At 44.7% G+C, this 23,048-nt stretch overlaps 1 protein-coding gene across 2 annotated transcripts in view; it reads left to right on the top strand.

The window, feature by feature from the left end:
* AK5 (adenylate kinase 5) overlaps positions 1–21,277 on the top strand; it is a 233,373-nt gene extending 212,096 nt beyond the window's left edge. For both annotated transcript variants that reach the window (XM_039257066.1, XM_039257067.1), the window contains exons 13-14: positions 2,798–2,989; positions 19,933–21,277. In XM_039257066.1, the coding sequence (XP_039112997.1) occupies positions 2,798–2,989; positions 19,933–20,001 (261 nt within the window). In that variant the 3' untranslated portion in view covers positions 20,002–21,277. The remainder of the gene's footprint in view (positions 1–2,797; positions 2,990–19,932) is intronic.
* The last annotated feature ends 1,771 nt before the right edge of the window (positions 21,278–23,048 follow it).

Here is a 23,048-nt window from a genome sequence, read left to right as displayed (position 1 = left end):
GGTACTAAAAACATTAGTGGTACAGGCCACTTTCAAATGGAATGGCTTGCTCGATACATTTTATGCATAATGAGAACAGAGGGGTGCCTAGAAGGTTCAGTGAGTTAAGCGTCCGACTTCAGCTCAGGTCATGATCTTGCATTTTGTGGGTTCGAGCCCCGCATTGGACTCTGTGCTGACAGCTTGGAGCCTGGAGCCTGCTTCAGATTCTGTGTGTGTATCTCTCTCTCTTTTTCTCTCTCTCTGCCCCTCCCCCACTTGTGCTCTCTGTCTCTCTCTCAAAAATAAAACATTCAAAAAAATTTTTTTAATGTGGGATGGAAGCAGAGAAGGAAGGTAGGGTCCAACGAATTGTCTTGGCATGAGGAAATCGCTTGGGAGAGAAGCTTCCCGGACTATTATTTTGTGAAGAATCACCTGGCGATTTTCTTAAAATGCGAGACTGATTCAGTTGGTCAGGGATTGTGCCTGCAACCACCTTTCTTTTTTTTTTTTTTTAATTTTTTTTTTAATGTTTTTTATTTATTTCTAGGAGAGAGAGAGAGACAGCGTGAGCAGGGTAGGGTCAGAGAGAGAGGGAGTCACAGACTGAAACAGGCTCCAGGCTCTGAGCTGGCAGTCAGCACAGAGCCCGACGCGGGGCTCGAACCCACGAACCGCGAGATCATGACCTAAGCGAAAGTCGGACGCTTAACCGACTAAGCCACCCAGGCGCCCCGCAACCACCTTTCTAACATGCTCCCAAATGATGCCTGTGCCGCGGGTCTGTGAACCACACTCTGAGAATCCATGTAGAGAACAAAAGTACCTCTCAGTTCTGTACTGATTTGGGTCCAGAGGGTCAATTACTGCCAGATCCTGCTCAGATACACATTGTCTCTGTTTGTACCTGAATGTGTCTCTGAATTATCTTTTCTGTCATCAAGAGTGACCTGAAAATGCCCACAATTAGAAAAATCACCTCGTCCTCTCTCGCAGACCCAACCAGAAGCTGCTCCAGGGAGCCACACTCTAACTGAACCCTAGGCTGCCTCCTCAAGCTCGCCCTCTGCTGGTAGACACAAGTCATTTTCTTCTAAACCCAGCCTTTCACGCTGCTCAAATGCTCATTTTTGTTTTCCAATTAATACAGGCAGAAAAGTTGCATGACATATTCCACATATTTATTTCACTCTTCTAGATTTTGGAGAATTTTTTTACCTTATATTGTAAAGGGCATCCTGTAAAGGGTAGATAAATGTTTGATCAACACTTATTAGCAACTTACTGTTCTGTGTTGCCTAAAAGTCCTCCTCTACCCTTTGTTCCTGTCCATCCCAGGCACTTCCCAAAGTGGGGGGCTGGGGGGAGAGGATCAAACCTCTGTTTACTCACAATCCAACCACTACAAGATCAAGAGAGGGAGCAAGTGTCTTTTGATCCAAGGCTGGGGTTGGTTGTGGAGGCAACATAGACACAGAGATATCGGGAGACAAAGAACATTTAAGAGAAGGATAGGGAGATTGGGAGATTGGTGCTGCTGATCATATCATCATCACTCACTCACTAAAACATTTCTTCATCACCTCCCTACTATATACAAGACTTGGGACCAGGAGTCAAGCACCTGCTAACCCTGCACAAAGATTGTAGCCTCATGGGAGAAATAAACATCATAGCTAACACTTAGAAGAGTACCATGTGCCAAGCAACATGCTTACATTATTTTATTTAATTTTATTTAATCCTCACAGCAATTCCGTGATCATCCTCATTGTACAAATGAGAAAAAGTGGAGTGCAGAGAAGTTGAGTGATACTTCTGGTTAATGAAGTCGTAGCTTAAAATTCAATTTGTTATTTTTCTCTAAGAGGGTTCTGGGGTTCGACGAGTGTGACTGGCTGGTTCTCACTTGAAGCCCTTTATATAGTTGACTTTATACAGTCAGATGATGGCTAAGGCCAGGTATACATACCTAGAGCCAGGGCTGGGATGTCTAAAACAGTCTAGAGTTGGCTGGGTATCTCTGTTCACAAGGCCTCTCCACGTGGCTGGTTTGGGCTTCCTCGTGGCTTAGCAATCAGAATAGTTGGACATCTTAGATGACAGTCAACCAGGCAAGAACTGCAAAATTTCTTATGATCTTGTTTCTAAAAGCATATGATATCATTTCCATTGTATTCTGTTGGTCCAAATGGTTACAGGTCAGCTCAGAGTCAAGGAGACAGAGTTGTGGGCTCAATGTCTCTGTGGGGGAAGAGCTCAAAGCACATCAAGGGAAAGAATTGATGAAGACCACCTTAGAGAAAAGTTGCCACACGAGGATTTGACCCTAGCAGCCCGATTCCAACCTTTGCGTATACAACCATCATGTTCTACTGACCCCACATAAAACAGACACAGTCACACCGTGCTCCTAGTGGTTGCATAAGGTAGAATGGGGTACAAAGGAAGAAGTGATTAGCTCTGCCTCAGTAGGTCAGAGAAGGCTTCCGGGAGGAAACACACATGCATGTACACAGACATATGCCCCCTAGTGTGGAGACAGACTACAACTGCATTGGGTAGCATTCTATATGATCCCTACATTTTGTGAGGTGACAAAAGCTAAGGAAAGGGACAACTCTAAGGCACCATGTGGAAAGCCACCAACCTGGAAAAGAGGAGCCATGAAGTCCAGTCCCAGCCCTGCCCCATTGTAGTTATGGGACCTTGAGAGGAGCCAGTAGACCAGGAAAGGAAAGAAATAAGGGCCTCAGGCCTTTCTAGAACATCACAGAGTGGAATTTCTGACCGTACTGTGCTCCCTCACCCCCAGATTGGAGACCCGCACCTGGTAATCTGTATGGACTGCTCAGCAGACACCATGACCAACCGCCTGCTCCAGAGAAACCAGAGCAGCCCTCGGGTGGAAGATAACACTGCCACCATCGCCAAGCGCCTTGAAACCTACTACCGTGCGTCCATCCCTGTGATTGCCTACTATGAGATGAAGACACAGCTCCATAAGGTGAAACATTTTACTTCCCTCCTCCAAAATGAGCTAGTAACACCCCCCCTTTTTTTCTTTTTTCTTTTTTCAGGAAAAGAAACACAAATGATAAATTTTGGTCAAGGGATCTGGGAATTAGAGCTGCAGACAGCTGCATCATTTGAGCCAAAATATGGGTCCCTTACTCTCTTCACCTTTGTAAAGATCAAAGTTAACTATCTGTCATAATACAGACCATAAAAAGTTGGTCATACAGTTCTCACAGATGCCATTAGATTTGCTAAGAATGACTTCTTTTCCCAGTAGGGAGCAAGGGAAAGAGGGAGGCGTGGATGAAGCATAAGTTCTGCCTTCTAGACCTCAGCTGAACAGATGGCCCAAAAGGTCTCTTCTGGTTTTAAGATTCAATGACTTTGAATTTCAAGATTTTTACCCAGTTGATAAGTGGCACGTGGAATTCCTGCGGTAACTGTTACTGAGAAAAGCAGCATATGGGGGCCAGGAGAGCAGGTGGTTCGGGACAACAGTAAAGATACAGTGGGGAAGTATGGATAGTGTTGACTTAATGATCACTGATGATAATCCCTGGTGAATCACCATTGATTTCATAAATTTGGGAAATCTGCCCAGTCCCCCTTCATCCGCTCATCTAAAAAACGTGTCTGAAGCCCTCGTGTGGGCCATTCATTGCCCTATGAGTTTGGATATGGATAACGGATGCAGTTCTAGCCTTCTAGAGCTTCAGGTTTTCATAGAGCAGATAGACAAAGCTCTGATCACAATATATGGTCAAAGTGAGCACATAGTGAGTTCCAGGCACCCTTGAAACCAGTCTAAAGGGACAGGAAAGGCATCAAGGAAAGTCACTGGAGAGCTACGCTAGGCCTTGAAGAGGGGGTGATGTGAGAGGAGCAGGGCATCCTACACAGAAGGAGCCCCAAGTGAAAAAGGTCGGGAGGAATAAGGAACTCAGCTTGGCTGTGTCACAAAGCGCCAAGGAAAGGAGGGACAAAAGATGGAGATGGAGAGGAAAGCATGGACCAGATCAAGATGAACCTCATGTAGACGCAAGTAACCGTCCCATCATTGATGGGAGAGGGGCAGACACCATCAGGGGTTGAGACAGAGCACTTGGTCCATCAGCCTTGTGGAGAACGGATCCTGAGAATGTAAGGCCAGGAGACAGGGAGGCTGGGACCCAAAGCACAAGAGAGAAAGGGAACACCTACTTTCTGCTCTTCACAGGACGTTAAAAGAGACATCAGTCAGTAAAGAACACATTTGTCTCTGAGGCAGCTACATCAATTCCTTGGCAGAAATCATTGATAATGAATTCTTATCTTCTAAACCTGTTAATGGTCCATTTTCCAGAATCCCAGGAACTTAGAAGTCTGAAAGGTGCCCCTTGATTTACCGCAGGGATGTCAAGTACGTGGCATGAGAACCGCCATCCCCAGCTTCCCCAGCCAAGGCAGACACTGCTAATCCAGATGTGGCCTCTGAATGTTTGTTAGCACAGTAAATAAGACTTAATCTGCAAGATGAAACCTATCCGCCCTGCTTTGTGTCACCTCTGGTTGCCACATAAAAACAAACCAACAAACAGAAAACTAACATTAAAAAACAAGCAAAAAAAAAAAAAAAAGGTACATTATGTAAGAGCAGGGTCTTAAGAATTCAGTGTTGCAAAAGCCTTTATAAGATTAGTGATTTCCACCCTTTGTGCAGCCTGGAACACATAAGAAAATTATCCAGATAGAAGAGAATTTCTTCTACTTTCAATGTGTAGAGGTGAAAAAAATCCCTAAGTAAATGGAGAGCTTAACCACTTGCAGAATCAGGAAATCCCTTTCCTCCCCCTCGTGCATCATTCCAACCTAAATTCTGCACAGTCACCAATGATTGGGGCATGGACACAGGACTGAGGTCTCAGATAAACCTGAGTCCTGGAGTCCTCCCCAGAAATATCTGAGTTAGTGGAAAATGAAGTTTCCAGTTCCACTGGACTCTTCTCATCAGCTTTCCTTGCGTTTCGGAGATGCTGGCAGCTGGGTCTGTGGTGAGGTGACATTTATGATCTGCTTAGCAAATATTTAAGACTGACTCCAGAGCAGTGTGGCTCCAGCCCGCAGGACTCCCAGGGGGCCTCTCAGAGGAAGTGCTTCGTGCCACTGCCTCTGCCTGATTGGATGAACCACGTTGCTCCCTTCCCAAACTTGCCTGGAGGCAGCGAGGGTACTGGGCGCCAGGGAAGTGAGACTTGTTTGTGGGTGCCCCTCCCGCGGGGCTGGGGAAGTGGGGACTGGAGGAGAAGCAGGGGAAGGTCACAGGTTTGGGGAAGAGGAAAGCCTCCGTGTCCCTTTGTGCTCTCTGGCCTCTGGGCTCCTGCCCCGTCTTCCTGCAACAGCTTGATCTCCCCCTGGATTCTAGCTGACAGTTTGATGCTCCTTGGGTTGTTAGCACCTCCTCCCCATCTCCTTGGTTTATTGAGCCCAAGGCAGGGCCATGTACCATCCAGGTGGGCTCTTGGATCATTTAAGGAGTTTTCTTAAAATTATTAGGTAGGGGTGGTGAATGCACTTCCAAGATGCAAGCGAGACAAGCAAGATGCAAGTTCAGTGAGATTTACTTAGGAATTAGAGACACATCATGGGCCAGCCCAGAAATAGACCCACCTGCACTTCCTTCAGGCCTCAGTGTTGCCCAGTTACCCAGTTAACAACGGTCAGCCCTTTTGACCGCCAGCTAGCTGAAAAAAGTGTGATGCAATTTCAAACAAAGGTAACAAAAAAGCAAAGGGGAATTTACACAGCCACTGCCTTACTCTTTATGCCTTTATTATGCCGTCATCATACAATACAGCTAGAACTCCTTAGAGCATAAGCCACAGGATAGAGGCATATGCGATGCAGATGGGCCCCCTGAGTTCCCAAGTGTTTTCTCTCTCTCATAAAGGCAGCTTTGCTCTGCAACTAAGGAAGAGCTGGAACAGAACTTTTCTTCATCCCCTCTCTTCCCCCCTGAGCTCGGGGCAGACATCATCAATCAGCCGTGGCACTGTTTTCCTACCCAGTCTGGACAGTGGCCACAGAAACTGTCCCAACACGGCAGTGGGATAGCCACACCCTACTCACTAGAGTTAACCCCTAAAAGGAAAAGGAGTGAGAGGATTTCTTTTTTTTTTGAAAAGGAAGGGAGGGAGGCAGGGAGGGAGGAAGGAAGGAAGGGAGGAAGAAAAGAAAGAGAGAAAGGGAGAAAGGGAGAAAGGCTGAAATGTAGCAATTTAGGGTAAAAAGCATAGCAAATGGCCAAAGACCTTTGGTGGAGAAAATACTGTCCTGGGCCTTAGGAGGCCTGATATGTGGTGTGAAGGAGCCTTTGAATTTGGGTGATTTCACTGTGTAACCTCTCCCTGCCTCATCCTAAACTAAGATGGACAGATTAGGGTCTCCTGGAATCCTCCAGGTCTGTCACCCTATGTTATTTCTATGTAAGAAAATAACATATTTTGGGTTGTTGTTTTTTTTTCATTTGAAAGGGAGAGCATGCACATAAGGCAGGGAGAAGGGCAAAGGGAGAGACAGAGAGAGAGAGAGAGAGAGAGAGAGAGAGAGAGAGAATCTTAAGCAGACTCCATGCTCAGCCAGAGCCCAATTTGGGGCTCAATTCCATAACCCTGGGATCACTACCTGAGCTGAAATCACGAGTCGGACGCTCAACCAACTGAGCCACCCAGACGCCCCTATACTATTTTCTAATCATAAAAGTAACACAGACTTATTCTAGAAAATATAAAAACTAGGTAGAGCCATGACTCAGAGGCAAACATTCTGAAGTATTTCTTCCAAATCTTATTGCATTGAATTTTTAAAACATGATTGTAACCGTAGATCTACCCATTAGGGCTCCTTGGTTGCAGATAAGGGGCATCAACTCCAGCCTGACCTGAAATACAAAACGTGATGGTAAGTTATGCAGTCCCCTGCCACAACACAGTGGCCCCAGAAGGCCGTGGACGAGGTGTCTCCTGCTTTTCACACATGCCTTCTTCTCTCATCTTCTTTTCCTTTCTCTGGCCCAGAAGCCAGCATACGGCCAGCCTACAAGCTCCCCGTCCACCTGCCAGCACAGCAGCTCCAAATTCCAGGCAGAAATGCTGTGACTGGCCTTGCTTTGCTCACAGCCTCTCCTTGTCCCTCTCTGGCCAGGCAGGTGCGGTCACGGGGGACTTTTTCACTTGTTCTGCGATCCTTTGTTGAGTGCACACAACATGGTTCGGTGCTGGAGACAGCAATAACCAAGATAAACCCCTCACGGAAAAGGCAAAAATGGCACATAAGAAAGCATAAGAATTGCTAATAGGGTCATCTCTATGCATAAAACAAAACAGAGTGAGTTGTTGGGGGTGGGTATTTCAGGTGCGTGTGTTGGGAAAGTCTCTGAGGAGGTAGCATTTGAGTTAAAACCTGACCCATATGTATACACATGGCTGCCTGAAACGCTCCCCTGGGAGCTGGGAGGGGGATAAGGAATTCCCAGAAGAGAAGGGCTTGTGAGCTGGGAGAAACCCCAGAAATAGCCACCTCCAGTGACATATACAGAATTGTATAAACCGATACTTCAAACTTCTCTTTTTGCTAACTATAAAAGTGACAGCTACTTTTAAAAAAGAAATACACTTTAAATCTAAGAGCCTAAAGATAAGAATTCTTCCATCCAAAGATAACCACTAAGGAACATTTTGATATATTTTCTTACATTTGGTTTTCTCCACTTGGTCTGTACTTTTTGTTCATGATATAATCAGCCCAGAAACACCCCAGGCCATAGCTGAAGAGGGCTTGATAACAGATGATAACTGTCCCTGGGCTATTTATTAGTCTTAATTTAAAAAAAAACAAAACAGAAAACAAAAGGAGGGATGCCTGTGTGGCTCGGTCAGTTAAACGTCTGACTCTTAATCTCTGCTTGGGTCATGATCTCACCATTCACGGGACCGAGCCCTTCATCAGGCTCCACACTGACAGCCAGGAGCCTGCTTGGGATTCTCTCTCCCTCTCTCACTGGTCTGCACCCCTCTCTCTCTTTCTCTCTCAAAATAAGTAAACTTAAAAACAAAGAGGCCAATGACTCATTAAACATGCATTTTACAGATGCAGGAAACCAAGTTCCTTGGCAACTCTCTCTGCTTTTGTAGAGAAGAAAGTAAGTTTTTGGTTGGGCAATTCTTCTGCTGCAGTGTCCAGACTTCATGAAGAGTGTAGCCATTTTTAGTAAGTCCTGGAATAGAGCAACACCCATTGTTGTTCTGGGTAGTCATCCAACCTAGGAGGGGACTTCCTATGACCCGAGAGAGAAAGAATGAGAAACGCAGCCACTGGCACTACCATGAAAGGAGTGGAGGCAGAAGGCACTGTAAGGTCAGACTTCACCCCTTGAGAACCCTTAAGGCCTGGATCCCTAACTGTGGAGTCTAACACAAGTAAAGGAAAACCCAAAATTACTTTTATATTTTGAATTCTCTATACTTGAGTTCTTAAATTTTCCTTAAAGTTTCTTTATTTTGAGAGAGAGGGAGAGAATGCGTGTGAGCGGGGGAGGGGCTGACAGAGAGAGAGCAAGGGACGGAGAAAATCCCAAGCTGGCTCCGCGCTATCAGCACAGAGCCTGGCTCGGGGTTCGATCCCACAAACTGAGCGATGGTGACCTGAGCTGAGATCAAGAGTAGGAATCAGACGCTTAACTGACTGAGCCACTCAGGCACTCCTTGAGTTCTTCATTTTGATTCTTCCTTCAGTTGGCTAAAATAACTCAGACTAGTTTTTAGTTCAGTTGTTCTGTGAATATCTGAGAATGTTGCTATATTGGCTTTATACACACATATCAGTTTCACTGAATATAAAACTTAGGTCAAAATGCAGAAAACATGCTCCACTATTTTCAGGCATTTAGTGTTATGGAGGAAAAGGCATAGACAAATTCGGTAGTCAACTTTTTTCAGCTGGTATTTTTAAAGATTTTTTTTTTCAATTTTTCCATGTCATTCAAATGTGCCCAGATATCAGTCTCTTCACTGATTCTCATTGGCATAGACATCTTTTGTCAACTTGAGAGTTTGGGGTAATTATTCTCTGATTGTTTTTATGTACCCTATTCCTATTCCTTTTTTCTTCTCAAATTTCCTCAAAAATGTAAAATTCTTAGATCTCACTCTGTTCCTTCTATATTAGCTCTGTCCTAGAGAAATATAATGTGACGCATATATACAATTTTAAATTTACTAGTAGCCACATTTTAAACACTAAAAAAGAGGGGCGCCTGGGTGGCTCAGTTGGTTAAGTGTCCGACTTCGGCTCAGGTTATGATCTCTCAGTCCGCGGTTTTGACCCCAGTGTCAGGCTCTGTGCTGACAGCTCAGAGCCTGGAGCCTGCTTCAGATTCTGTGTCTCCCTCTCTCTCTGCCCCTCCCCAGCTCATGTTCTGTCTCTATCTCTCAAGAATGATTAAATGTTAAAAAAAAATTTTTTAAACAGGAAAAAGAAATGGGTGATGGTGATGTTATCAAGTCTTTGAAATCTGGTGTGTATTTTACACGACAGCATAGCTCAGTTAGAGTAGCCACACCTCAAGTGCTCAAGAGCAACACATGGCCGTGGTTTCAGCATTGGAGAGCACAGTTCTCAATCTATGACCCTGTCTTGTCATTTTCATTTTTGTGCTCTTGACTTTCTAGGAAAAAAATCCCAACTGTGTCTTCCACCGTTCCGGTTCAGCTTTTCACACTATTGTTCCTGCTCTGTAGCTACCAACAGTGATCTTAATTCTCACGTATGTTTTCTGCTTGACCCAGCCCATTCTTTTCTTCTCCTACTGTTGCCTTTCAACCAAGCCTGTTCTCATTTCATGACTATCTGCTCTTACTTCATAACAGCCGTGCCTTCCTGCATATGGTTTGAACTAGCAATAATATCCATTAACTTTCCCTCCTGTGTGTTTCTATAGTACTGTTTCTTTCTCCATCTTTGTATTTATCATGCTTCATTATAACTACTTTACATGTCTGTGGTGACCAATGGAAAGGAAATTCTGTAGTGGGAAGAATCAGGTATGTCTTTTTCACAGCTTTACCCCCAAAGTGTAGCATAATGTCTGGCACATGGGGAAAAAAAGCACTCAATATTTATTGTTGAGTGTTCAAAAAATTGTATTTAAAATTTTTCTAGTTTCTATATTATATGATTATCAGAGATCTTCTTTCCTTCTGAGTCTCTGGAATAGTGTGCCCTTTGCCTGTTTCTATTGTTTTCTTCATTTCCCCCACAAACCTCAGTTTGTTTCTCTTAAGTTTACATACCCTCTATATTCTGATTATCTATCGCTGTGAAACAACCAACAGCCGTTACTTGGTAGTTCTGTGCTTCAGGAATTTGGGGAAAGCACAGAAGGATTGTACTTCTTGGCTCCATGGCATTTGGGGCTCAGCCGGGATGACTCAAACTGGGGGCTCCCCTGGAGAGGGCTGCTGGGTCCACCTCAAAGACGGTACCTCATTCACATGTCTGTTGCCTGAACTGGGCTGGCTTAGCTGGAACGGTCTAACCAGAGCACCTGCACGTGGCCTTTCCAGAATGGCTTGCACTTCTCAGGGCATTGCTCCTGGGTTCCAAAGGCAGTGCCCCAGTGGAAGCCTCCAGAACGTTCCCAAAGGCCAACGCAGGAACTGTAAGGCTTCTTCTGGCCATGCCAAGGAGATCACACAGCCTCACTTCTACTGCATTCTCCTGGTTTTAAGAATGTCCCTAAGGCCAGCCCAGGTTCAAGGGGAAGGAGATTATAGTTCATCTCTTGATGAGTGAGTAGCAAGGTTCTGTTCAGAAGGGTATGTGGAGTGGGAGATATTGTTGCAACCGTCTTTGGAAACTATCATTTGCTAAGTCCTGCAATTCCAGGGGATCTCATGGCCCACAGGATGTGCAGGTGATTGTCAGCCTCACTTTATGTGCGCTTGAGCACTGCTCCTGCTGGACCTCCTGCACACGCGGGGGACGTCAGGGAGGCTCACCGCGAATGTGGGATTTGGGGGCCGAGGCGCGCTGAGCAGCGCCGTCTGCCACCCCGAGATGCACTTGCTCCCATGCCTCTTCCGGCTCCCCCTCCCGCGCCAGGATCAGTCCTTCTGGTTTGGGATGTGTGCCCCCCTCTCTCTTTAGTTGTTCTTTTGGTAATACAATCTTAAATTAGATTTAGAAAAAGATGTCCTGGTGAGACTTAGGGAGAACAGCTCTTGCCTTTGAAAGTCATGACCGCATGGCAGAAGGGCAGATGCTTGCTTTGCTGGCCAGTTTCGAAGTCAGGGGCAGATCATGGAACCTAGTTCCACTGGCAATGGGTAGCAATCCAAGTTTTCAGAATTCCTGTAGCCATTCACCTTTTCCTGGGGCTCCGTGGGTGTGTTAGTGAGAAACCGGCAGAGTCTGGAGGAAGGGATGCTCCTCAGCTCCTCATGTCCCGGATGCGAGAGGGGGTTTCTCGTCAGATTCTCTGAACATCAAACAGGCTGAGGAGAGAAAAGCACTAGCAGGGGATTCAGTGGTCCCAGCTGTGTTCAAACTGTCATGTGCTCATGTCATGGCTAGGATTAGATTTATTTCAAAGGATTTTTTTAAATTGCTAAAGTAATAAGTGCTTACTATGATAAGCAAAGAGGAAAGGTATCTATGTGTATATGTGTGTATATGCATATATATAAACAATTAGCAATGCCTCAATCCCTCCAACCTTGCTCCCCTCGAATAATCAAGCATGAACAGTTTATTGTGTATCTACCTCCCGTCCCCAATCCTGCTGTTCCTCTCCTCCTTTCGGTCTCTCTCTCACACACATTCTCTTCTCTCACTCTCGTTCTCTCACCCTGACCAATCTGCTCTGTATAAACACACAACCCATGTTGGAAGGTTCTGATTTAGTGAAAATTCTATCCTGTACACATTTCTCTGAAATTTATGGAAGCCAATACCTATGCCACAATGATGTTTTCTTTTTAATAGTCATGTAATATTCTATGACATGGATATCCTATAAGTTACTCAACCAGTTCGTTTCTAGTTTGGTTGTTTGGTCTATGACTAACAACTGTGCATGAATCGGAACACCCTTATTCAGGCTTTTGTTTCTAGTAGGAGAGATTCTTGAGCGGCTATAATGCAGTCTTTTTTTTTAATGTTTGGCTTTGAGAGAAAGAAAGAGACAGAGCATGAGCAAGGGAGGTGCAGAGAGAGAGGGAGACACAGAGTCCAAAGCAGGCTCCAGGCTCTGAGCTGTCAGCACAGAGCCTGACATGGGGCTCGAACTCATGAACCGCGAGATCATGACCTGAGCCACCGAGGCGCTCCAACACAGTCTTTTCATAACTCATTTGTTTCCACTTGCCTGTGTCTCCATGTTGCCCTGAGAAGAGTTTTTTGAATGCAGAAGAGATTCTAGACTTCCCAGGTCCCAGCTACTTGGCCTCTTCTATCAATGCCCCTCCTCAGCTGAGTTTGCTTCTCAGTTCTGAGTGCGAAGCCTCCCTGGTTTCGGGCTGGACCTCCCCAGTTCTGGCCACTAGCAGCCTGGGTTTGGAGACAGCCCTCCCTCCTGCCTGCCTGCCCAATAAAAAGAGAGGTGCGCAAAGGGGCAGGTGACTTCAAGGAGCCCCAAGGTTCTGTCCTCTCAGTTGACAAATGAGGCATAAATCTTCCATCTGTCTCTGAGAGACTTAAGAATCTCATTCTTCATGACTCTGCTTGAATAGTCTCTCCACCCCCGCCCTTCCTGTCGGGCCTGCACTAGATTCCCCGCAAAGAGCTTTTGATTCGGTGCAGTCTGCTTTGCTCCCCTGTGGTCCTGTTGAAATGAGTTGTGCTCACTGCGTGTTGGTATTCTGCCTCCCAGAACAGCAGGCAGAAGAGAACTCCAGACCCTGTGCTCTTCTATACACTTTCTTCATTTCCTTTCCCTGTGGTTGCTCCAGTCACGTGGCAGCCCCCGTGTTTGGACGGCCCTTCTCTGGGCTTCGCTTTAACTCACAATGTCTCTGTCTCTGGGAGCCACTGCCGTGGGTTCTGGAAGCCAGCAGGAGACTGGTGCTGTTCCCTCTAGGGTCCTTGACATATTTGGCAGGCATTTATGGGGCGTCTCTAATGTCCAAGGCATGGTGGTTAATGCCAGGAATTCCAAGAGGAAAAGACACCCATGAAATTCTGCACCAATGCAAAGTGGTAAATATAGTAATAAGATTTATAGAAAGTTCTGGGCCTTTGGGAGCACCGAGCCTGTTAAGGTAGGTAAGGGCTTCAGAGAAAAGAGGACATTTGAGCAGGTCCTAAAGGATGAATACAAGTTCAGAATGGACAGAGGTGAAGGGGACAAAGGCCCTGACACATGGAAGAGCACAATAATGTTAGCACAAGCTGTAGTTAGTGCCACGCCGATGAACGAGAGCAGTAACACGCCAGACCAGAAAGCAAGGCTGAGGCAAGACTGTGAAGGACTCATTCGTTTCCTCCTTCATTCAACAAATTTGCTAGCCCAGCATGGTTCAACAGAAATAGAACGTGGGCCACATACATAGAATTTAAAATTTCCCAGTAGTCCCATTAACAAGAAAAAAAAGTAAATAGAACCAAATGAAATGAACGTAATAATATATTTTATCGGACCTAATATATCCTAAGTCTTAGCTTTTCAACATGTCATCAATATAAAAATTATGACTTCATTTTTTAATATGTCTTCATATTAAAGCATAACTCAATTCAGATGCTAAATTTTCATCAGGAAGAGATCATATTTGTATTCCATAAAATTTATCGCTAAAATGGCAGATCTCACACACTCAAGTTGTCCCAGTACGTTTTTGAGTTTTCCAATAATGGAGTCCAAGTACCAGTTTTAAAAGTTAGATTGATTTTAATTACATGGTATTAAAAACTCAGCTCCACCATGGTACTGGCTGCCTTTCAGGTGTTCAGAGGCCCCCTGTGGCTACTGCATTGGATAGTACAGTTCTAGACTGTCTTAGAAAGTTCCAGCTAAATACTGCTGGTCTTTTAAACAGGGAAATGACTGATCAGATATGTTTTAGAATTTTGTGGATGTCTATGAAAAAAGCTGTCATTCAAATTTAAATTTCAGACAAAATTGGGAGGAAGAGGAAAAAGAAGGAAAGATTTTAAACGTAACATTTTAAATGGACAAAGTGCTTGTGCTTTGGAAAAGTCCTAGGTACAGAGAAGCCATTAATATGCAGGTTATAAATCACCCTAAACCTGTTGCTAACACTTGTCCTAAACGCTCTCTAAAATAAAGGTATGCAAAGCCCTCTTGCTTCCTATAGCCTTGAGAATAAGGAGAAATCTGTGTCCTGACCTGGATGTGTGCATGGGAGGACTCCCCAGAAGCGTCATTTACATAACCCTGACTTTTGAAGACTGCATCTGATGCTCGGCCCCAGACAGCACGCAGGTGCTGCATATTAAGGGCTTTGCCTCTGCTGAGCCTCGTCTGGCGGTGAGGGATCCCTGCGGTGTGAGGCTCCGTCTGGCCCAACAGAGGACAAGATGGGAAAAGGAAGAAGGTGGCGCACACAACGGATCATAAACCACTCAGTGGCGGCCTGGGGCAGTCCCAGAAGCCCCATGGCGCCAGTACGTGAAAAACAGAAATAAAACTCCGGCACCGTTTGAAACAGCGTGGGAAAATTCAGGAGAAACACAACTAGATCTGGGCAGTGTTTGAACCAGCCGACCGTTTTATGGTTTGCAGATTCACAGAGCGCAAGAGAAAGAATCGACAAAGTGTGCAGTTCCTAAAGCAGTGTAACTACTTTCCTAATTTAGCAATATGTTCCGCTGACTGCTGGGAAGTATTATCACTGACTGCTCTCCTTTGAGAAGTCAGGTGAAAACTCAGAAATTCAATCCTATTTCCTGTTCACTTCCTGGTAGCTTTTTTTTTAATGATTATTATTAAAAAAATACTTCCTCTACTGATCATTTACTGCAGGATTTTATATTAACTCTTAGACTCAAACAGATAGGTTCTTAAAGTCAAAAGCACATCCACTTATCTAGGCTTCAGTTAAATACATTACAGCCTCATATGTTCTGACTTGCCTGATTCAGAATTGGGGGTCTTTTGCGAAAAAGACTCTATGAAGCTTACTTTAACTATTCATGGAAAAAGAGAGCTGTTATTAAAAAAAAAAAAACAGCATAAGCATTGGTTATGGAGCAAAAGCTTGGAGGACATCTTATTTTCAAGTTTGCTCAATTGCTGAGGAAGTCTCCTTCATGCAGAACAGTCAGGATACAGGATTCTTATCTGTTCACTAAGGATGTTTAACCCTGGCACCTTGTTAATGGGTTTAAATTTGCTAAAGTTGGAAGCACTGAGAATAGTTTCTGTAGCTTAAAATGTACTTAGTAAATTGGGTCTTTCCCATTTCTTTTGACATACCCAGGAATAACATGAAAATTTATGAAAGTCACTTATTGTCTCTTAAAATATTCTCCATGTGAGAATGCACTGAGCAGGGGGACCAGAGGCCTGACCGATCTGCCACTAATAATGTCATAGACAGTGTAAACGATAAGCCCAGTGTTAATGGATCTTCACCTTCTTACCCATGCCCACTACACGGGAGGGAACCTGAGAGGGGCCAGGAAAGTGAGTTGACACATCTTCCCTTCCTCCAGGGTGTGATAGGGCAAAGGCAGGCTCAGCAGGCCAGCGAGCAGCAGCAGATTTGCCGCAACGCGATGTTAGGGAAGGCAGGCATTCCAAGGCATGGCCTGTACGTTCAGGCTAAGGATAAGGCATGATGGGGCCGTAATAAGGAATGAAGTACTGACACGCAAACAATATGGGTGAACCTTGAAAACATGGTGCTTAGTGGGAAAAAAAATCAAAAGAACCATACACTGTGTGATTCCACTTATAGACAATGTCCAGAGTGGGCAAATCTATGGAGGCACAACCTCATCCCGACCTATTTTTCCAGCCTCCTCTTCCATTCCTTCCCCCAGCTCAAGCAGCATTTGCTCTGTCCTCAACAAAGCCCCGCCGATCCCTGAAAACTGCAGGTGCTTTCAAATTTCTATCCCTTTGCACATGCTGGTCTCTCCATAGAGAAGGCTCTCATTCTCCCTTAGTAAATCTTCAAATACACATCCACTCCTCTAGGCTCAGCTTGACTGGCAACACCAAATTTAACTCAACAGTCCTGATGCCCACTGATGGGCGCCTGATCCCCACAAAAAAGTGAACCAAATTTGGAATAGCAAAGAGTATCGGAGCTGGAACCGAACCTGGAGGTTACACGTCTAGCATCAGTCCCTTTATAGAGGAGGAAGCTGAGGCACCAAGAGGATGAATGGCTAGTCCAAGTCCTGAAGCTCACTGGGGATTAATACCAGGTATCATGGCTCCTAACACAGTGCTCTTTGCCTGACACTTCAACCCTCCTGCAGTTTTTTTGACTAAGCAAATATTTATCAACTGTTATGTACACGTGTTTGATTCTGTCAACTCATACTTTAAAAGCCCTTACATAGCTCCCATGATCATGTCAGAGAATCTATAAGCCTCTTTAGGACCAACATAGGCTTACCATTCGAGCTTCACGCCTTGTTCACGCAGCCAAACTCAACCAAGTAGCCATTTTGAACCAGTGGCTGTATCAGAATTGTGGCCGAGAAGTGCAAGGACTTTGGAGTCAGAGACCTTGGTTTCCACCAGATCCCTGCCACTTCCTTAGCTGTATGACCTTGGGAGATTTAATTCCTCTTTCAGAGCCTCAGTTTTGTCATGTGTGAAATGGGGATAATGTCTGTCCTCCCAAGATCACTGTCAGAATTATCTGACTGTTTAAAAAGCACTTATGCTGGGGAGTAAGGAACGGAATGAGAGAGGGGAGGGACCCACGGCGGGGTGGAGAGGCAAGAAGGGGCGATGGATGACTTGAGATGAGGGAGGGAAAAGGAAGGGAGCTAGCAAGCAAGGATGGAAGTGAAGCAAGGGCAGAGGTAGAAAAACATTTTAATTAAAAATAAATGTATTTATTTAAAAATAAAAGCACTTATGCTTCCATAGTGGTAATGATGATGATGATGACGACGACGACTTTCCTCAGGAAGCTCCCTGCCTTCCCAGCGTTGTGGAAGGTGTTCCTGTATCCACAGCTCCTGTGCTGAGCTCGAAATAGAGTAAATTCCTGTTAATTCTTCATCTCTGTTCTTAAGCCATGCGCTCCTGGAGAGCAGGGTCATTTTGTCTTGTTCAGCTTGGTGTCTCCAGCACACAGTGTTAGCACCCAGGAAATGTTTGTTGGTTGAAAAAAAAGGAGGAGGGATAAAACAAGAGGCAAGGTGCTGTGAGGGACACAAACATGGCAAAGCCAAAGTCTCTGCCCCCCGACGAAGAGCCTCTAGCCAGAGAGACAAGTTGCAGACTGCTGTCTGACTCTCCTAGAAGGAAGGGGTGGGACACATTTATTGGGAGGGGGCACTTAAAATTTTTTTTTTAATTTTAATTTCCTCCTTATTGGGAGATGTATCACACACACAGTAATGCATAAATGCCGCACGTACAGTTTGGAGAATTGTAAAACACACACTGTGTAATCACCACGCAGGCCCAGGAAGTAGAAAAGAATGGCAGAAGCTCCCAGGGTCTCCCCAGTCACCCCCTCCAGCCCCTGTCCAAGCGGCAGCCACGCCTTTCATGATAATCATCTTCTTTCTCGCTTCTCTTTCTGGTTTTACCACTTCTGTATGGATTCCGAACCAGCACGATGTAGCTTTGTGTGTCCTTGGATTTTATAGAACTTGCATCGCACTGCATCCATCTTTCGACTCGAAACTCCCTTCTTTCCTTCACCACAGCTTCGGGAGACTCATTCCTGTTGTTCAATGTAGTAGCTGTAGTGTTTCTTCCGTCACAATTCTATTCCGTCATGTGACTTTGTCACAATTCACGTATCCATCTACTGCTGATGGACTTGTGTGATTTTTCCAGTTTGGGGCTATTACAAACAACACTTCTAGAAGCACTGTTGTATCTATTTTCTGAGATATTTTAAATATGGTGTTTTGGGTTTTTTTTGTTTTGTTTTGGTGTTTTGTGGGTTTGTTTTTGAGAATTTATTCTACCTCTGGAATCTGAAGTCCCAAGTGTTGTGAAATCAAAACTTGTTTGCAAAGAAGGTAGATGAGAGTGGAAGAGATCAGGGTGGTCCAAGACGACCCACGGCAGAAACATCTGAAGAATGTGTTAAATATGCATATCAGATGGCCCAGTGCAGCCGTAGCAAAGGGGAACCTGTGGAGACGAAGGCTGAGAGTTGCAGCTCTGCAGGCTCACTGCCTGCCCCACCCCAGGTCCCGTGGATCTCCAGGTCCCCTCTTCCTGTGCCTGGGACATACCTCAGTAATTGATACAGTACTGGGTCACTTTTTCTTTAGATGTTTATGTTTATTTAGTTTTGAGAGTGACAGAGAGATAGAGCATGAACAGGGAAGGGTCAGAGAGAGAGGGAGACACAGAATTCAAAGCAGGCTCTAGGCTCTGAGCTCTCAGCACAGAGCCCAATGTGGGGCTCGAACTCATGAACCATGAGATCATGACCTGAGCTGAAGTCAGAGGCTTAAGTGACTGAGCCACCCAGGTGCCCCCAGTGTCGGGACATTTTGAAAGAGGAAAGGGTAGTTGTGCCTTAACGCCCAGGAAATCAGCTTGCTGCCGGCTTCCTCTGCTGTTGGCTCCTCTCAGTGGTGTGCCAACAGCGTCCGAGGAGATGCTGTGCGCAGCTAACCTGCAAGCGGACGTCCCAGCTTTTGCTTTCTTCTCTGGGCACGCCCCTCACCCACCCCAAGCCCTATTCCCACCTGCCCAAATGCCCCAGAACGCTCAGAAGTCTTTTAACTAACTCCAGTCTTTCCATAAGCCTTAACAATACTTTACCTGAACAAGGCACCTACATTTTGTTATTGTTTTAAACATAGTTTGTTTTAAATTCACAGCAAAATTGAGATAAAGCACAGAACTCTCATGCATCCCTGTCCCCAGACACACATGACCTCCCCTAATGTCAACGTCCCACACAATGGTAGGTTCATCGATGAATCTACATCAACACATCATTCTCACCAAAAGTCCAGTTTAGATTAGGGTTCACTCCTGGTGTTCACACCCTCTGGGTTTTGACAAATTATTGACATGGTATCCACCATTCACTACCTTAACAATCCTTTCTGTTCCACCTATTCATCCCTCTCTCCCCACAACCCAGTCTTCTTACTGTCTCTGTAGTTTTGCCTTTTTGAGAATGTCTATGGTATGGAGCCTTCCCAGATTGGCTTCTTTCACCTAGCAATAGGAACTGAAGTTTCCTCCAAGCCTGTTCATGGTTTAGTAACTCGTTTCCGTTGTCTGGATACCACAGTTTATCCACTCACCTAATGAAATCTTAGTTGTTTCCAAGTTTTGGCAATTATCAACAGAGCTCCTATAAATAATCTGTGTGCCAGTTTTTGCGTGGGTGTTAAGTTTTCAGCTCCTTTAGATAAATACCAAGCAGCGCTATTCCTGGCTTCTACAGCAACGATGTTTAATTTTGTAAGAAACTGCCAAACCAAATCCGTCTTCCAAAGTGGCTGTACCATTCTGCATTCCCGTCAGCAAAGAACGAGCACCGGCATCTTTACCAGCATTTGGTGATGTGTTTTGGATTTTGTCCATTCTGATAGGTGATGCTTTAATTTAGCAAACCTGGTTTCCTAACAAGCACTCACTTTTTTTTCCCTGTGGCTTGGGGGTCTTCTATTTTAAAATCTTGCACAGCAAGAGCAGATAATCCTTTTATTATTAAAAACAGACTTATTTACAAAGATTTAAGACTTTTTTTTTCCTTTTAAATATAGGTAAATGCAGAGGGGACGCCGGAGGAAGTTTTTCTTCAACTCTGCACAGCTATTGATTCTATTTTCTGAAGGCAAAAAGGCATGTACGTCAAGGAGAGTGGAGACAGAAAAAAATATTAAAAGGCTCATCCCTTAACACAATGTTTCAAGTTAGACCCCTTGTGTCCCCCACACTCCCAAATCCTGACATTGCTGTTTGCTTCCGAGCTTGACCTTTCTGAGAGGTGTCTGGAAATCATGCATGGTGTATTTGGTATCATCCAACCTTTTCTTCCTAATTCAGACAGCCGTCCGCGCCCCCAGCACGCACACTCGTCTGTCCTATCTGCTGCGCCTCAGAGCTGCTAGCTAGTACGTGAACGGCGGTGGTGTTCAGTTGTGCCCTCACGACTTGCTAGTCTGACCATCTGAGTTCTCTGTCATCTAACGGGGGGCTAGCCCGCCCTGACTCATTGTCCTTCCTCACCCCAAGAGTTACATGCTGCTGCCTGATAAAGGGCCTTACATGGTGGTGGCTGGGGGTTGGGAGCACCTGGGCACCTCCTCTAGTGGCTGTTTCCTCAAGTCTCATCCACTAGTCGCTCAGAGCCAGAGAGACCAGGTTAATAACTCCAAACTGTGATAAGAAATATGAATAAATTTGAAAATTTGGCAGGAGATAAAACAATGTGAAATTGTACAGCTTTCCCCAAGACCGTAAAGCCCATAGTAGTCACCAATAACATTTCTGCATTCATTTTTAGGAAATCGGTTAGTACTTGGAATACTGTCATAACGGCTAAGAAAACAGATTGAGAAATTGTCTAACCTAATCTCTTTTATATCTGGTGGTGCATTTCAGCAATTAATACCAATGACCGTTTAAACATAACGTAAAGCATGAGGTGATTTGTTAGTGCATTCACTGGAATAATGTCAACCTGTAGTTTTGATTTTGTATGATCATGTATTTATTTATTTTTACTGCCAAGCAAGAAATAAAGTAACAGTAACAAAACTGATGTGGGTGGGGGAGAGGCATGTCAGTACATGATGTTGAACAGATCCCAGCGCTGTATTGGTTTCATACAGGCCTTTTCCAGGGCTGAGCAAGCCTTATCATATCCGTATGTAAAACTGTGTTTTTCCCTGCTTCAAACCAGTGAAGTTTGGGTTCTCTTTTGTGCTATCAGTTGCCAAATCAGAGCTTCTTATATATTCTACTGGAATAACTGCATCTTCCATTCAGTCACTACAAATGACCATAGTTTCAGTTTGCATGCCGTTCTTTTCCCTTCAATGGTTGTGCTGATAAGGATCCAATTCTGGGACAGAACTGTATTTTTAAAGTCTTTTTTTTTTTTTTTTCTCAAAATGGGTATATGTACCAATAAAATAAATGGAACACAGCATAGCTCTTTTTGTATTTATTTGTAACTCACATCATTCTGGAAAGCACTTGAAGCCTTATTCCAAACAGAATTAGAAGCAAACACAGTTAATAGTTGAGATTTATGATATGCTCATATGGTTTTAATTTTGGCCATAGATCAGTTCTGAGCTATTACAGAGAGAATTCTCAGTGTACTCATGATACATGGTAATTTTTATGTTTCCTTTTGCCCTAGCAGTCACTCTTAAACAGAAATGTCAGTGTTTGCTAACGAAGAAATTAAATTTCTTTGGTTACAATTATGCCTCTATTACCAGGATGGGGCATGTTCCTTCCACTCACACAGTTGTCAAGTACTTTATTACCACCCCAGTCATCTCGCTCTCTGTAGGGGAGCACAAGGAGCATTTGAGCAAATTAGAGAGAATCAGAGGGTGAAAATTATCACTTATGCCAAAAACAGAATGACTCTTTGCAGGGATTAACATCCTTTAAACACATACCACATATTGGCAAACACAGTCCATGCCCACCACAGCTCGGGCAGCTTGAGTACAGGATAGGAGACAACAGATGCCATGGCCTTTACGGCTGTAGCTGGCTGCCCTCTTGAAAAAAAACCCAGCAGAGGTAAATAAATGGCTTTGCCCCTGAAGAGTATCTAGAGATGCACGAGACTGCTAAAACATGTTTTGGACTTGGATGCCTTGAAATGACATCACTACTTTAAAGTCACAGCATTCTAAAGCAGGAAAGGATCTTAGAGGTCTCTGCCCAGCAGAAGCCCTTGGCTGTATGTGAAAGACATGAGAACACAATCCAGACTCCTTTACAACGGTCTATAGTCAAGGCCTCACCTGCTCTGGCCCTGTAACCCTGTAACAGCCCATCGACTACATTCTCCTCCTGCTCACTGGGCTCAAGCTACATGGGCCTTCTTAACGTTGCCTGAACAAGCCAAGATCTTTGCTGGATCAGACCCTTGTTGCTGCTATCCTGCCTCTTCCTGCAGGCTATCCGCAGGCTGATTCCCTCACTCCGTCCGGGTCTCTGTCCAAATTTACACTTGTCATTGAGCATCCTTTGATTATTCCATCTGAAATGACAGACTGGTCCTCATTCCTCCATTTTTCTTCAAACATTATTTTCTCCATGATATTTATCTCTAAGTTTTATGTAATATTTTATATTTATGCATTTATTGCTGTTCTTCTGCATTAGACTATAAGCTCTAGAAGGCCAAGGTTTATATCCTCCATCCCATACATAACAATTATTATTGAAAGCTAACATTTATATCTTCTGAAACTTGGTTATTTCATCTGTACAGTGGACATCAAAATAGTAAGCAACCTCATGGAGGGGTTGCTAGTACTGAACAAATTAATAATATGTGTAAATCATTTACTAGTTCCTAGAGTTCAATAAAAGGTGGTTCTTTGTCAATATTTACTAAGTGCCTCACTTTCACAACTGGGACTGGGACCCAGAATTTCCACTCCAGTGCCCTTTCACTCTAAAAACATGGCAGAGAATCAGGGTGTATGGTCTAACTGGGGACCCAGAGAAAACCCTAATCTTCTCAGCCACCCAGGCTTGAACTACATCCTCCAGATAAGACAGACTGCAATTCTTCAATACTCTCTGAGCCTCGTAAAGACCTCCTGAGGCAGGCCCCCAAAGGGCCCCACCCACATAGGCGCTCACAGACACACTCAGACATAACTGGTCTCTCCTACCTTCC

Source organism: Hyaena hyaena, unplaced genomic scaffold (assembly GCF_003009895.1).
Source record: "Hyaena hyaena isolate Hyena2069 unplaced genomic scaffold, ASM300989v1 scaffold_601, whole genome shotgun sequence".
Classification (NCBI taxonomy): domain Eukaryota; kingdom Metazoa; phylum Chordata; class Mammalia; order Carnivora; family Hyaenidae; genus Hyaena; species Hyaena hyaena.
Note: the sequence above shows the minus strand (reverse complement) of the source record. Positions and strands in the feature narration are given on the sequence as shown.